This window comes from Brachycentrus maculatus, unplaced genomic scaffold (assembly GCF_059751285.1).
Source record: "Brachycentrus maculatus isolate JH-2025_06_01 unplaced genomic scaffold, ASM5975128v1 h1tg000711l, whole genome shotgun sequence".
NCBI lineage: Eukaryota > Metazoa > Arthropoda > Insecta > Trichoptera > Brachycentridae > Brachycentrus > Brachycentrus maculatus.
The window spans coordinates 468,128-484,926 of record NW_028281442.1 but is presented as its reverse complement, the minus strand read 5'-3'; the positions used below and the strand labels follow the sequence as shown (position 1 = coordinate 484,926).

Here is a 16,799-nt window from a genome sequence, read left to right as displayed (position 1 = left end):
TAACAAACAAACATTTGAACCAATTCGGGAATGTCTAATAATATTTACAGTAATCGGATTCAATTAGAATTTTTCCCAGAACTTTACGTTACAATCATCATTATACTTTTTTTTGTTTTTGTATTTTTTTTTGCGAAAAATGATCGGGTAACTCTGAATACATATATTTTTAAACGCTTAACACTTATATTTTTCTCATTACATGAGCTAACTGTTTGCCCGCTAGTACACCCGGGATATTTGTATAATACACACCCAGAAATGACACAGAACATACAAAAATTGTTATTATTTTAAATTAGTATTGTCCACCTGACTTAGTTTAGATAAACTCCTCCCGCTACATATATCACCTAACCTACGATTCAAAACACGCGTGGAATAACCCAACACTGATCCCGAATAGCATTTATTTTAAAATCATCTCTGGAGAGAAGGACTTTCATAGATAGCTAGTTTACACAAAGCTGTACCGCACTTATCGCTATATTTAAAACAAGACCATGTTATACATGTTCTCAGTTAAATTGTTTAAAAGTAACTTAAGGTTCGAAATAGTATTACATATTTTACCTATACAAGTCATTCATCTTTGGTCATCGATGCGACGAGAGAAGTCAAGCGGTAACCGCCCCGAGTACAAATATTCATCTCGCAAAAATATGTGCGGCGCAGCTGCGTACAAACCTAACCTCACACGGATGGGATCGGACACACGCCCACACGTGCCCTAAAGCGGGAAGCGTGTTCACAAAGGGAAATACCTAACCGAGTATTTTTTCTCTCTAAAATATTCCTTCCTGATACGGCAGTTGCGCATTTATTGTATAATTGTTAAGTCAACACCAAGTCACCTCCACTAGTATCGGTGTATTTGTATTTTGTAAAAATAATACATTTTTATCACTTACGACAAAGCGATGTCCCATAGGCTCAGTAAAAAAAATTACAGACGTGGATCGACACAATTAAGCAGTTTTTTTGTTAATGGCTTATGAGATATTGCTCATCGTGATTGATAAATCTTATGAACTTATAATTTTTTATATACATATATAAAAAAAAATTAAGAAATGTCAAATAAAATCAATAAAAAAAATAAACTAAAGTATATTTCCCCCTGCACGAAAACTCTCGTACCTTTCCGAAATACTAAATAAAAATGTACAATAATTGTGAAAATAAGCTCGTTGATTCCAAGTTGAAGGGAACAAAATTTAAGAAATTCATAAAAAAAGGTATTTTCCATTTACGAATTGATACACGGAGATATTACAAAGGTAATTTGAATGTTTTGCTAACAATAAAATATCAAAGACTGACTGATACATGGAGATGTTTCAAAGGTAATTTACATGTTTTGTCAACAATAAAGTATCAAAGACTCTAACTGATACATGGAGATGTTTGAAAGGTTATTGCATGTTTTGTTAACAATAAAATATCAAAGACTTACTGATACATGGAGATGTTTCAAAGGTAATTTACATGTTTTGTCAACAATAAAGTATCAAAGACTCTAACTGATACATGGAGATGTTTGAAAGGTTATTGCATGTTTTGTTAACAATAAAATATCAAAGACTTTAACTGATACATGGAGATGTTTCAAAGGTAATTTACATGTTTTGTCAACAATAAAGTATCAAAGACTCTAACTGATACATGGAGATGTTTGAAAGGTTATTGCACGTTTTGTTAACAATAAAGTATCAAAGACTTACTGATACATGGAGATGTTTCAAAGGTAATTTGTATGTTATCAAAGATTCTTATTAATATTGGATGCTACCAAAGTAAGCTTGTATTTTTTGTACACAAAAAACGAAACCGGTAATAAAATTGGAAATGTGATTTTTTATATTCAAATAATCAATCATTAGAGGGAGCAAATTTCAAATTTGACAAAAATTCACATTAAAGTTGATTGAATCTAAGAGCTTTTATCGTACAATGAATTCCCCGTAAATGTGTACACAAATATGAATACAATAAAATTGTTTGTCACGCCTGCCTCGGCCGATTGTGGTTATTGTAATTAGGAGTTGTGGATAACGCCCCCCTATCTGTGGTGCGGCTTGTCCTGGTGCGCGGCCGCGTGCCACTCGGGGTCCCGGGGGTCCTCGTCGGGGGGCGCCGGCGAGCCCGAGTCCTCGTCCTCCGTGTCGGAGGGGGCCGGCGGGGGCGCCGGGAGGGCCGGGACGGGGGCGGGCGCCGCCTCCGCCCCCGACAGCGGGTGGTTGTCGGGCATGGCGCCGAGCATCTTGCTGTACACCTCCTCCTGGAGGGGGAACGCGCGCGGGGAGTACGGCGGTATCACCTGCAGCGGGACAAGCTATAGGATTATCCAAATAAGGCGATAGAAAGCCTCGTCATACATTGGTTCTATCACAGAGATTATCAATACGCTTCGGATGGGAGAGGTATTTCTACCCGTTCAGTCAAAAAGAATTAAACAAATATTTATTAAAATTGAGCTGACTATCCTACATGCAGACAAACCTCTTAAATAGGTACTTTGTGGGTTATTCCTTGTAAAAAAAAAAATTAAGTAAACTACAGCAAAAAATTCAGTTTGTTAGGCCATGTACTCAGTATATCTCCAGACTTTGCATTACTGCATGAAAATTCCAAAAGTAAAATATACAATGCGCTCGGGGTTCTATAGGGTCCGCCATCTAAAGTTTTTTTTTTCAACTAGTGCTTATTTCGTGAATGGTAACACTTAGCTCATGTCTGATTTGACAGATAATTAGTTTTATCCTTCCGCTGAGCGAATATGGTTGTGTATACGCTTGAACAACGCTGGGAAATATTGCGACATTACTTTGAAAATCATGGTAATGTTGCAGAATGTGTGCGAAAATTGCGTACGGTTTTTGGAAGAAGAGAAGCACCGTCAGCTCCGTATGTTCGTTATCTTGTGAAAAAAGTGAAAGAAACTGGCATCCTCATCGATAAACCAAAGCGTGAAAAGCCAAAAACAGTGCGTACACCCGAGAATATCGATGTTGTGGCAGAAAGTGTGCGTGAAGCGCCATCAACATCAATTCACCGTCGTTCTCAACAATTGAACATTTCGGAGACATCATTGAGACGAATTTTGCATAAAGACCTTGGTATGACGCCATACAAAGTCCAATTGGTTCAGGAGTTGAAGCCAACTGACCATCCAATGCGTTTTCGCTTCGCTGAGTGGGCCTGCGATCGACTTACAGAAGATGCCGATTTTGCCAAAAAAATCATCTTTTCGGATGAAGCTCATTTTGATCTTGGCGGGTATGTAAACAAGCAAAATTGTCGTATTTGGGGCACAGAAAACCCGCACGCATACATTGAAAAGCCGGTACACCCAAAACGAGTCACTGTTTGGTGCGGATTTTGGTCCAGAGGCATAATTGGGCCATTTTTCTTTGAAAATGAGCAAGGAGTGGCCGTTACAGTCAATGGCGATCGTTATCGGGCCATGTTGAACGGATTTTTGTTCACAAAAATTGAAGAGGAGGATATTGGCAACATTTGGTTTCAACAGGACGGCGCTACGTGCCACACAGCCGAAGCTACACTCGATGTTTTGCGCCCTGTTTTTGAAGATCGCATTATCAGCCGCAGAGCTGATGTCGTTTGGCCACCTCGGAGCTGCGATTTGACACCGTTGGACTATTATTTGTGGGGTGCCCTCAAAGATAAATGTTACGCCGACAAGCCAGAGACAATTGACGCTTTAAAGGACAATATTCGTGAAGCCATTGGTGAAATACAGCTGCACACAATCGATAATGTGCTTAAAAATTGGACCGATCGTGTAGGCTACTGCATGGCCAGCCGAGGCAGCCATTTGAATGAAATTATTTTCCATTATTAACCGGAAGGATTGTACTTATAAATAAAAAAAGAAATTTGAGAAAATATTCAGTAGTTTTTTTTTTATAGCATTTTCAAAAAAAAAAGTTATTTGCCGAACCCTTTATTTGTAAAACGTTTCAGTGAATGTAAAATACATATCATCGCTCAAAACATTAGAAAAAAAGAGACAAAACATTGAAAAAAATATATTAAAAGAAATGTTTGAGCTATGAAGAAACTAAAGTACGGTGTGAAATTGCTAATAATTGTTACAGTTGAAAGTTGTTTTTTTTTTATTTTTCGAGTATGTAAGTAAATGACCTCCTGGGTGTCCTCGGTGATGCGGCGGCGTGCGGGCAGCGGCGGCGCGCTGTCGGGCAGCGGGGTCACCAGCACGCAGCAGGCGGGGGTGGCGGGGGGCGAGGGCGCGGGTGCGGGCAGCGCGGGTGCGGGTGGTGCCGGGCTGGGGGCGCGCGCCGGGGGCGGCGACCTGCTGCGCGACGCCTCGTCCGCCCCCGCGGGCGCGTCCCCGCCGCCGGGCGTGTGCGGCGGGGTCTGCGTGGGCGTCGTGCGCGAGTTCTGCCGCCGCGAGTGCTTCCTCTTCTTCAGGTACTTGCCCCTCTCCTGCGCCTCGCAGCGCTCGTGGCGCTCCAACACGCCCGCCTCCGACACGTCCTCCTGATAACACAATCGGACATCACACATTGTACTAACCGCATGCTACTATTGGTACCAATACAATTATTCGATATGGAAAAGGGTGCATCCCAAATGCTATTGTCACATTCAATTCAGGCTTTCACGAATAAAGCACTGCATATTAACAAAATTCCTTACGCCATTGTCCTGTCTCTCAATCGCGACCATTTTTATATTTTTTTTAAAAACTAATCCAACTTAATGAGTTTTATTTTTATATACGACTAGTTTCGAAAACTTACAGATGTTTTCATCTTGTCATCTGGTCATTTTTATAATTTTTTTTTATAGCTGATCATCGCTTTTGTTCTTTTGTCAACAATAAATACAAATCTATTACAAAACATGGCCGTGCATCAGTTTACGTATGAATAATTCGTGTTTTTATTTGCACATTTGTTGAATATGGTTTATATTACTCATATTGAGTATTTTGATTGAATCAATCCTCACCTCACTCTCCTCATCGCCGGGAACCAGGGAAGGCTTTCTGACCAGCCCGTTGTTGGGAGCCGATTCTTCTTCTACTACTCTCCACCTGCAAAAGTAACCATTCATTATTATAAGTACGCTAGTCCCTCTACATTCCCGGAAAGGGTTTGTAAATATTTATTATTCTACTGTCAGTCTTTCTTCTAGAAGCGGAATTAATTTGCAGAACGTATTTAACATGCGAGGAGAATGGAACCATCCAGACTCCCCCACATTGCACTGTACGGCTAACCCCATGGCAGACTCCCGGGCAGACCACCAAAGAGATGGGTCGATAGCTGGGAATCGACATCGCAGGAGGCTAATCCCTCTTAAAAACAGGCCACAAGGCCTACAACAAGATGAAGAAGAAGAAGATTTAACAAATATAGCCAAAAAACAAAACTTGCGTGATGTCAGCATTGCCAACCCTACCAAATTTTCGGTAGACCAATAGAAAACGGCTAGAATCTACTGTTCTAACAAAAGTACAACGTTTTTAGCTTCAGTCTACCTTGTGTGGAAATAAATTTTTGAGTTGGAGTCTGAGACAATTTCTCTGGTCATCGATGAGATTTGCTTTCGAAATCACGCTCGCATTGCAAATTGTGATACAGTAGAGAACCTATTATTATCCATTATTCAGACTAATAACCTGGGATAAAGATAGTCCAGATGAGGAAAAAACGCGCAGGAATCAAATCTGGGAGCTCACTCATGGTCGTTAATAGCGCCAACCACTTATTATACTAACTACACTATGGGCGTTTGTCCACCACATGGGATTTCACAGTCCGGCAGTTCGGTCTTAAAAAATGTAAATGACTACGACAGTTTAGCGTGATCGAATTTACGCGCAACGTGTTCACGCACCGATCTTGAGCTCTGATCCGAAGAAAGATGGACAAAAGCACAAGCCAATCGTCGTTTTAAAACGCTGACATGCGGGAGGGTAATTTACACGGAATTCCGGGTAGTGGACAAGCGCCCTATGGGGGTGGACTCATAGAGTGGATAACAGAGTTAAAAGGTACAACTTACTTGGGAGTTAAGATTTCTTTGTACTGTAATATTTCTAGTTTGGTATTGGCAGCGATGCTGTGGGGGATCATGATGTTGTCTATGTCGTACGAGGAGTTCAACCTCGTCCGCTCTCTCTCTCTTATCCTGTATCTGCAACAAGGGAACACAGTTCAACCAAATATAGGAACAATGCGACAATACATAGCATACTGATAATTCCAGTTCAAGAGAGTACAACTGCACAAATAGAATCTCACGTTTTATTGAATTGGACATATTTCATACATTATGAAAAAAAAAAGGATAACAAAAACATTCTGTAATTTTCCATCGAAATAAAAATTTGTTACACCGATTGAAGAATATTTTATGCTTCTGTATTCACTACTTTTTGTAGTTTTACTATCCCTACTGTAAAATTGTATTTTAATTCTCAAAATACTGTCAGAATCTATTGATAACGGTATTGAAAAAAAAATATTATTTTGAGATAAGAAACTGAAATGAACTGAGATAAATTCACATTCCCTTATATATAAATCTACCCTCTGTACGTATATTATAATATGTATATCTACAATTTGTATTATTTTTATAATGTATTTATTTATGACTTTAGTGCCAACCAACAAAAAACATTTAGCAATTAATTACGTTTTATCTCAGATGCAAAACTCCAATGTATCTGACAAAATAAAATATGTTTAAATATGTAAAAATCCTTCATATGTAAAATTGTATTTAATGGTGAGTGGAGTGATATTTAAAAAAAAATTGAATTCTCTGGGTGGCTAAAACTGGTGGTTAAAACTAACGTTTTAACTACCCATATCTAGTTTTTTTTTAAAAGGGTGTACATTAAAAATGAAAATGATACTGGTTTCTGTCTCCACATTACATTAGTAACCTGATAAGACACATTGTTCATTCCATGCGATTAGATTCGTTCTCGCGACAATTGCTAAGCTGAAGATCGGTTTATAGTATATCTACTCATACTGGATTTGGAAAATATCATCATTTAAACATTCCAATTTCAGCTGAAGTGGATATACTAAAACATAAGTCGGGCGGCGCTCCACATTCCGACTCCACAGCCGACCCCGGGCCAGTTTCTGAGTTGGAGCCCCCTTCGCCGCATCTTGATTCCTATTATTGATAACAGACCTACGAAAATGGTATTAATCTATAGCAGAGGTTCCCAACCCTGTGATGATTCGTATGTGCCCGCCACTATTCCACAGAGACAGAGTTTTTTCATAAACATTAATTTAAAATGTGAATTATTTTTGTTCATTTGTTAATAATTTCAATTTTATAGTTTAAATTTTTTGGAGTGCCTAGGTTTATTAAATACATTGGTATATTTGCGATACTGTATGTATGAGTGGTTCCTTTGCTGACAAAACTTGTCGCGACTTGTCTAGCGGCGATTGAAAATAGGCGGCGCCCGTCACCCTACCGATATTTTAGAATGTGCTCTTGAGTACAAAAAGGTTGGGAGCCCCTGGTCTATAGGAACATAAATGCATCGGAATAATTATAAAGCTTCCCAAAGCATGTTGGTGGAGAAAGTATGTGATGGGGGTACCTGTGGTGGTCTTGGGAGTCGGGCGCCGGGCTGCTGCCCCCGCTGGGCGGCTCCTCGTCCTGCAGCGAGCTGCGCCGCGTGCCGCCGCCCCCCGCCACGCGCGCCCGCCGGAGCCCTACACACACACGCCACAGCTTACACCGCCGCCTCGACCCCACTACCCTCCCCCCTCCCCCCGACGCAATACAGTAGACTCTCCATTCACCGGGACGAGCGGTTCAAACTAATTTCCCAATCAATCCGGTAACATAAAACGAACCCATCTATATATCTGATTTATAATGGCTGTCTCAAAACTGACTAAGATAATGAATTTAAGCTCATTTTTATTGTGCCTTGCATTTGAACATCGTTGTTGTTACAAAAATGGCATAAATTTTTCGATCATCAGTCAACAGCATCTCGCCTCGCTGTGGTGAATTTAATCTATAAATTTGAGGCTATTTGGTTTAATTCTGAATATAATAATTTAATTCTGAAAAGAGCTGATGACATATCGCTCACTCCTTTCAAGAACATCATAAATCAAAAATCGTCAATTTTCTGTTGTGCATGTTTTTGGAATGCCTAGAAAATGACTATATCCCAGCAAAAGCGGTATATTTTTAACTTAATATTTACCCGCTACAGGGCAGAAAATGTGTTTGCATTTTAAAAAAAAGGTATTGTTTAAGTTTAAGTATATTAAATATTTTTCAAATGGAGAAAAACATTCAGGTTTAACCTAAAAAGATGTGTTGCAAAGTAAAAATTTCAATAAGTGGCTTGATATTTGTTTTTAATACATTGTATTATATTTTTAAACTTTAAAAGCTTTCTCCTGAAAAATCAAGTTTTTTGATTTATGACGTTCTTGAAAGGAGTGAGCGATATTCTTCCTACAGCATGGTGCATCGGTCACTGCGGCCAAAACAACGCAGTTATTGCAGTATAATTTCCCGAAAGTGTTATCCCACAACGGGGAGAAGTGAATTGGCCACTAAGATCGTCCGATCTAAAGATATTATACAATTTTTTCAATGGATTTTTTTAAAAACAAGTGTACGCAAATAATCCATGACCACTTTTTGTACCTTAATATGAAAATTAAAATTATCATTGGTGAAATTCAGCCTCGATTATCTCAAAATGTGAGTCGACACATTTTGAGAATCAAATATTCTACACGTACCTTCTATATCCATATTCCACGTTGCAATAAAAACATCTTCAGAATTCGATTAAGATATGCATTTCATTAGAAAATAACAATCAAAGCGGGTTTTCAGACACATATATAATATACATTAAGGTTTCTGCACATTATGAAAGGCTCACAAATCCCACATATCTTTGTCCCGAGAGCAATCCTAGTAGTGGCCACGGAATGACATGGTATTGTTATTTTTATACTTCAACGGCCACAAACAGCATAGTGTATAAAATGGCGCATTTTGGACATTAAAAAGGTGTCTTTGGAATTAACAAAATGTCCACATCCCGGTAAATTGAGAGTCTATTATATTACTCATATAGCGTTCTTAAATTAAGAAGGTATAAATTAAGGAAATGTCCCGGCTCGGGCACATTCCGGCTAAAGCGATCCCGGTAAATTGAGAGTCTATTGTATTACTTACTCGTGTAGCGTTCTTAGATTAAGGGGGTGTAGAAATAGAACAGGTTGTCTTTACGCTTTTTAGCGACCAATTAAATAAATACTTAAAAATCACGGGATCAGTGCTATTCTTATTAAAAATATATAAAGAAATAAACTCGAGCCATTTAAAATCCCGCCATTATACCGAAGTCTAACTGCAAATGAATGACTTAGATCTGTACAGTGCACTATTACTACGGAGTTTGCGGACCATGTTCTAAGTATTCCTACTGGGAGATGAAATCGATTGAGGTAGGAACATTTTGCATTGATTTTACCATTTATGGTGTATTTTCTTTTAAAATTATTATGCCCCATTATATCATACCACTACGGTGGAAAAATAAATCAAAACTTCATTCAACCGATATTACCAACATTGAATTACCATCAAGAAAAATAGTAAAAACTATTTAATTCTAAATTAACCCAATACCGCCCACTATACACACCTGTGCACACCTCACTGTATTCTGTGGTCGGTGTTTTAATTTAATTTAAACACACCAAATCACTGTTCAAACAGGTTTACACAGGCATGCACGTCGCGCGGTAACGGGGCGTAAATAACATCAATACTATAAGAGTCTCAACCTGAGATGAAGCATCTTTCGTTTTTATACAAAAGAAGACAGAAGTCTGTGCATCCCGGGGCTTATGACCTGTAACAGGGGTCGGCAACGTGTGGCTCGCGAGCCATATGTGGCTCTTTCTTAGGCAAACCCAAAATTTTTAGTTTTTTTTTGTTTTTATTATTCTGTGCATAAACGTTTTTAGTTCAATTGGGTAAGGAGGGATGGTGCCGTTTAAGCATACGTGAGCCCTCATAAAACCTTAATCTTGTGAAAAATATAAACATTAAAAAGAAAACAACTTTTGAAAAACAACACTAGTTTCAAACCACTTTCGTGTTCAATATGTCAAGATAAAGCTCTTTGATTTAAAAAATACTTGAAGGTTCCTTTAAACATTTTATAAATTAAATTATGTTATTGTACATCAAAAATTGGCTCCTCAAAAATTTCCAAACCGTTTTGCTACTAACGTTTTTGGCCAAAAGGTGGCCGACCCCTGACCTATAATATTGATGTATCATCCAATAATCCAGTGTAAGAAAAAAAAAATTGTAAATAATATCCACAGGTAAAAATGATCAAAATCCTTGTGATATTGTAAAAGGAGATATCTCAGACGGAAATCTGCCAACGATGGAATGAGAGATTAGTTTTGACGATGAGACGTCTCGGGTAAGTAAAGTGAGCAGAGTGCGGGAGATGGACTCACTGTTGTATTTTCTCTTCTTGTGCTGCAGCATCTTGGGTAGCAGGCCGGAGGAGTGGTTGGGCTTGACGGAGGAGTTGGCCGACGGGCACTTGGCCGAGAGGCTCTTGATGGACTTGATGGAGCCGCGCGAGCTCTTCAACTGCCACTGCGGGTCCTTCATGATGGCGGAGTAGTGTATACTAGACGACACTTCTGCAACAGAAACAGATCCTCAATAAAAATGACAAAAAGGCTTTTTTTAAAGGAGAAATATTTGTTCTTAGGCATCTTAATTTAAAACAACTTTATTATTAAATTGCTAAGCCAGATTTAATTTTTTTAAGGTTTTTGTGAAATCCTTGTCCAAGTCGGGGGGGAGTGTTTGGGAGTGTTGTGTGCTGGCTGGACTAATTTTTTTTTATTGTAAGATACCCATCACTAGAATGCTGTCAGATCGAGATTTTTCAGACTGGCGGGAATTTAAAATCAAACACAGGACATTTTTATTTTTATTTAGAATAAAGACACCTGAATTTTGGAGGCATTTTTTAAGAGAAAAATGTGCATCTTACAGTTTGTAAAATATGGTATTACACACAAATATTTCAACCTCATTATTTTTGTGAGCCTAACTAAAAAAATTGTTATTAGTTTTATAAACTTGTATTTATTTACATTGGCAGTGACACGGATATTGAAAGCTACTTAATATCTGAATCCCTGGTGTATTGGTTAGCGTGTTTAGCTACCGCGCTGGAGGTCCCGGGTTCGATTCCCAGGGGGGGATGAAAATAAATATCAGTGATTTTACACTCTAATATTTATTTTATATTACCCTGGACTGGTCGCTGAAGCGCAGGAGTGATCAACTTGCCTTCATGTAAGTGACAATCATGATAACACTGCGTCAGTATGATGCAGTTCCCTATACACCATTGTGGATAAGGGTTAGAATAGAACTAAATGGTAAATTCACAGTAAAATAGCCATACAATTTTGTTTCTCGTTTTCTAGAAATTTCGCAACTTAGTAAATATGAAAAAAAAAAAGAGGTCTGTCAGGAAACCTAGATGCTTTGTTGGGTAATATTTCCAAAATAAAACAAGGCTTTTGTTGGATTGAATTCTACATTTATTTATGTATATCTTAATACGTGACGCGTTTTGTCTTCTTAGACAAAAAGACAAACTTGTTATTATCAAACACTCATAACAAGACGAAACGCGTCACGTATTAAGATATACATAAATAAATGTGGAATTCAATCCAATGAAAACCTTGTTTTATTTTGGATATATTACCTAACAATTCAATATGGAATTCTACCAACATCAGATGTAGAGAGGTAGAGAGAGAGAAAGCTAGTTACCCCTGTCGGTGGAGAGGACGGTGTGGAAGGCGGGGTCCACGAGGGCGATGCGCTCCCGGCGGGAGAGGGTGGAGGGGGCGGGCAGGGGGTGCATGGGCATGGCGCGCCCCGTGCACACCGCGCATCCGCCCAGCGGCCACTGGCAGATGCACCTGAAACCAGACGCAATGATTACTTTACTCTGCTGCCAACTCGACAACTCAACTTTCATGTTACATAGCTGAGATTCCAAACAGTTAATACTTTATTTTTATATTATTTTTCGACATCTCATCAAAGATGAAGAAGAATATGGAAGTCTGGGCATTTACGGGGCTGACGACCGTCATAGGCTGGTTTAAGTGATCACTTCACACACGTGTAACATTCACCAATTCTACCCATTATTAACAACCACACTAGTCAAATTCTTGGAAGTTCTATATATATGAACAAATTTAGAAACCTTGTTCTTGAATCACTAGAACTTCACTAGAGACATCTATTGGTGAGATGTAAAGAAGCCTTTTTTTACTAGGCTGAAACTCTTATATTAGAATGTGAGGTGCAAATCCTGGATTTCAATCACACACATGAAAAACGCCAGAAAATACCATTTTCATTTTTATTATTAAAGCTTATAATTTGACCAGATAATTTATTTACAACATTTTGAGTGTGTCCAAATACTTGTTCACAAAATCTGGATTATCTCCAATTACAGGAGTTATTTTCATATTATTTTTGTTTATTCAGACATTGTCAGATGCTGGATAATTCACCCTATGGATGATATATCAGCATTAGTTGTCTTAACTTGAGATGCAGCATCTATTTTTGTTTTCTTTATATGAAAGAAGATCTTGGATTTTTATTATGTTCTATTGACAAGGAATTAAAACTAAATATACTGTAGAACGGGGCTACTTGAACTTTGATGTGTTACTTGAGCCCAGTACAAAAAAAAATTAAATCTGTATTAGGTCTACAATAATGAACGTATCGACATGATTCATTGTTTCCCTGACAGGTGACACTTATTGTCACGATACTTCGATTGATACCACGATCTAAATATTTTTTTTGTACTGGGCTCAAGTAACACATTAAAGTTCAAGTAGCCCCGTTGTATGGTACTCAAAGTAATTCTTCACTGTTATATTAATTAAAACATTAACTGCCTATAGGATTTTTGTAAAATGTAGTCAATAAAAAAATGTTTGCTGGTTTCATTTCATAAAATACAATAGATTTATTTGTTTTGATAAATTTTATGACAAATTATTGAGCTTTTTCTTTTATCGAACATTGTCAACTGACACGGTGGAATCAAAGAATTCCACCGTGCCAAGCACGGAGGCCATCTCAACTCTTAACTCTATCCAGGCGGCTCGCATAACCGTTTGTGTTTTTACAAAACATTCCCCACACGCGGCTGACATAACCGTATGTGTTTTCACTTAGGTCCAAGTTTCGAACCTCAGTTCAACTTGGAGGGATTTTTTCATGGTGTGGAACTTTGGATAAAATAATACGTCAATTCTTGGCCTTATGACATCTGTTGAAATATCTGACTAATAATTTGTATCATCGCAAGGATAAATAAAATAACAGATCCCTGATTTTTCTTGGTCGGTAATTAATCCGCACCATAATCATGCCCCATATCTATCTCACTCTCGACGCTACGCATCGCCAGTGGGTAAGAGTGACACACCATGCTTGCTTTGATTTATTTATGTTACGGATCTTATTTGTTTATATTACGATATATTTCAAGAATAATGTGACACAAGTGTATTATAGAGTACCAAAAGGCACAATGAATCCCATTGAACGTTTTTGTTTAGGAAAATAAATCGTTTCTTAACTAAATACATGATAAAATGGGCTAAATACCGCCACGTACGGGCGTCTCTCAGGAACAAAGTTGACGCAGTTAAAAGGTTAATAATAATTCATGAATTTATTCTAACACCTCTAAAAATAAACTCAAAACAAGGTATATAATGTCAGCCACAGGTGGCCGACACGAGGCATTCCGACTGCGCCTTGTCAGCCACTGGTAGCGTCATGACAGTCAACATTTTTGTCAAATGTCACCCCGGACTGGTAGCTGAAGAGCAGGACTAGTTATCTCGCCTTAATGTAATCAACAATCAAGATAACAATTTTATTCAGCAGAGGAATGTAGCAGTATGATACATGGAATTGCCAAGTGGTAAAACACATAATAAAATCACCTGATAGCAATTACTGAAGTATTTCATTAAAATATTATCACAGGCGGTCAAAAATTAAATATATTCCATGGAATTCCTTCCTTTAATTTCTGAATTCAAAAAGGGCCACAGAGAAAAACCAAGATGGCGATGTTACATCAGTTTTAAAAAGGACTTGATAAAGTGTAGATTTTTTGTTTTACAAAACAATGCGGGTATTTTTATATTGCATATACAAAAAACTATTATTTTTAACGTGTAACATTTAACTTAAGAATAAGAGGAAAACTCGATAAATAAATTTGTGAGTAAATTTCTAAACATGTGGGTTTACGAAGAGAAATTGTTTCTTACAATGTAAAACAGTTACGCTGGCTAAAACGCTCTAGAAGGGTGAAAATCCATTAAAAAAAAAAACAGTTCATATATGAGTTTTTATTTGGTATATAACATAGCGATAATTTACTAAAAAGTGATAAAAAAAATTATAAAAAATTAATTGTTATAAAACTGAAGAATTGACACACTTTAAAAATCTATCAAATCCCTTATCTTGGTTTTTGTCTGCCGCACACTGTTTTATCGGCGGAGTACATTTCTATGGATGGAGGAAGATGGATGGGAGGGTAGGTACCTGATGTCGGCGGGTCGCGCGGCCTTGGCGGCGGCCGTGTGCAGGTTGTGCATCTGCAGCAGCTTGCGGCGGCGCGGCGCGGGCAGGGGGCGCGTGCGCGCGGCGCCGGGCAGCGGGCCGCTGTAGCCGTGCGGGGGCCCCTTGGCGGCGCGCACCTGGCGCAGCAGCTCCGCGTGCTGCCGGATGCGGTGCTCCAGCTCCTGCACCTGCGCCGACAGCCAGCCCCAGCGCGACGCGATCCACGCGCGCTCGCCTGACCACCTCCACAGCGCGCGCTTGCGACTGCAATAAAACACAACGCACCCATCAAACGCTATACTTTCTAAATACATACAAATGTAATCATTAAAAGATTCTTGCCATTATATGCCGTGAATATTTTTTAAGGAATAAGGAATAATTTTGTCTGCAGGTAGGATAGTTAGGATAGGGAAGGTAAATGTGAAGAATACTTCACCAACACTTAAACCAATTGAAAATAAATCTTGCTTGAACTCATTTTGCAATTGGCAGGAATCGAACCCACGACGCTAGTTTCACAGTCGAGCGTATACTTAACTATGCTATGTTATTAGTACAATAACATCTTAAGGGTAAGCTCATCTAAATGGTCAATCTTTGGGAATTTATTTCTCAAATTATTATAATATTGATCTAATATTTCAGTTTAAGGATTGAAACTTTTTTGAATTTAACACATTGTTTGCGGGAAATGCTTTTAAAGCATATTTTATGCTGTTGGTAGAGAGCGGGAGATGCCAAAAAACATTTTACATAATTAGGTTTGTGGTTACTTGCGATTAGTATAATATAATACGAATACGGTATCGCCTTTATTTTACTATACAAGTTAGGAAAATTTCATTTGTATGAAAAGGATATTGAGAAGTTTGTGCTGTCTTGGAAAAAAAGTGCAAATAATATTACAACAGCTGTACATCAAATAAAGTGGTTTCTTGGTATGAATCCATAACCCGTTCCAGATCCTTGGACTTATTTTCCCAGTAAAAAAAGGAAAATTGTACCTTTTGACAAACAAGTCGCATTCCGCTTCTAGAATTCCGAATGAATGAAACCCGAATAAAAACACGCATGGAAAATGGCCGTGAGCCGGCTGCCTTACACCAAACAAAACATTTCACTTCCAAACAAGATGTATGTATATGAAGTTGGACCTATTCCAAAGCGAGGTATATTGAGGTAGAACCATATAACTTTACATTCAAAATACACTCAATATTACTCATCCATCAGCATTTACAGGCATGATATACCAGACTGAGATGGTTTGGACATGTGGAACGTATGAGTGAGGAAAGACCAGTTAAACAAATGTACGAGGCGAATGTAGTTGAAAAAGAAGCAGAGGAAGACCGAGAAAAACTTGGCACAGTCAGGTATGTCAAATACTTGAAAGTGGCCGGGTCAGGAGTCCTAATAATCGCCGGGTATGTATAAGGAGATGCATGAATGTAGGAGAGACGAAGAATGTTTGCAAAGACTGAGTGGTGTGGCGTTCGATTCTCTCTGCCTACCTGAAGCGGCGTGATGGTTAGTTGGTTAGTTATATACCAGACAATTACGTAAAAGGTTAACTTATAAATTCAATAGCAATTTGGAAATAGAAAAACTAGTAAAACGAAAATTATTTTGGGAAGAGAAAGGTCAGAGCAGCATTTGTCAGCTCATAATTTTTGCCTGAACAAGAAACGATAATGTACATATATTTGGATTTTTACCTCAATGTTATACTTGTCAATTTTTGATCAAACGGCTCAGATGAAACATACTAATTTAAACCCTTTCCGGTCCCACAAAATTAAAAAAAATAATCTAGGTAGACAGTTACATTCCAATTGGTAAAAATCTTTAGTCCTCTGCTCAACATACTGTTGTAATAGATACGAGTGACAAAAATGTAAGCTTGGAATTAAATAAAATAAATAATACTCATGATGAAAAAAATGTCGAATAACATCCGACATGGGACCTAAGAGGAAAAAATCGATGTCGAATGAGATTCGACATTGGACCAGTAAGGGTTAATAAAAAATTCATCAGATGAT

General features: G+C 38.3%; 1 protein-coding gene across 2 annotated transcripts in view; it reads right to left on the bottom strand.

Annotated features, from left to right (window-relative positions):
• Positions 1–1,930: 1,930 nt before the first annotated feature.
• Positions 1,931–16,799, bottom strand: part of nsl1 (non-specific lethal 1) — a 52,560-nt gene continuing 37,691 nt past the window's right edge. For both annotated transcript variants that reach the window (XM_088274717.1, XM_088274716.1), the window contains 8 exons: positions 14,734–15,015; positions 11,899–12,050; positions 10,551–10,742; positions 7,631–7,745; positions 6,058–6,189; positions 4,999–5,083; positions 4,168–4,524; positions 1,931–2,320 (listed from right to left, as the gene is read on the bottom strand). In XM_088274717.1, coding sequence (XP_088130843.1) covers positions 2,063–2,320; positions 4,168–4,524; positions 4,999–5,083; positions 6,058–6,189; positions 7,631–7,745; positions 10,551–10,742; positions 11,899–12,050; positions 14,734–15,015 — 1,573 coding nt within the window. In that variant the 3' untranslated portion in view covers positions 1,931–2,062. The remainder of the gene's footprint in view (positions 2,321–4,167; positions 4,525–4,998; positions 5,084–6,057; positions 6,190–7,630; positions 7,746–10,550; positions 10,743–11,898; positions 12,051–14,733; positions 15,016–16,799) is intronic.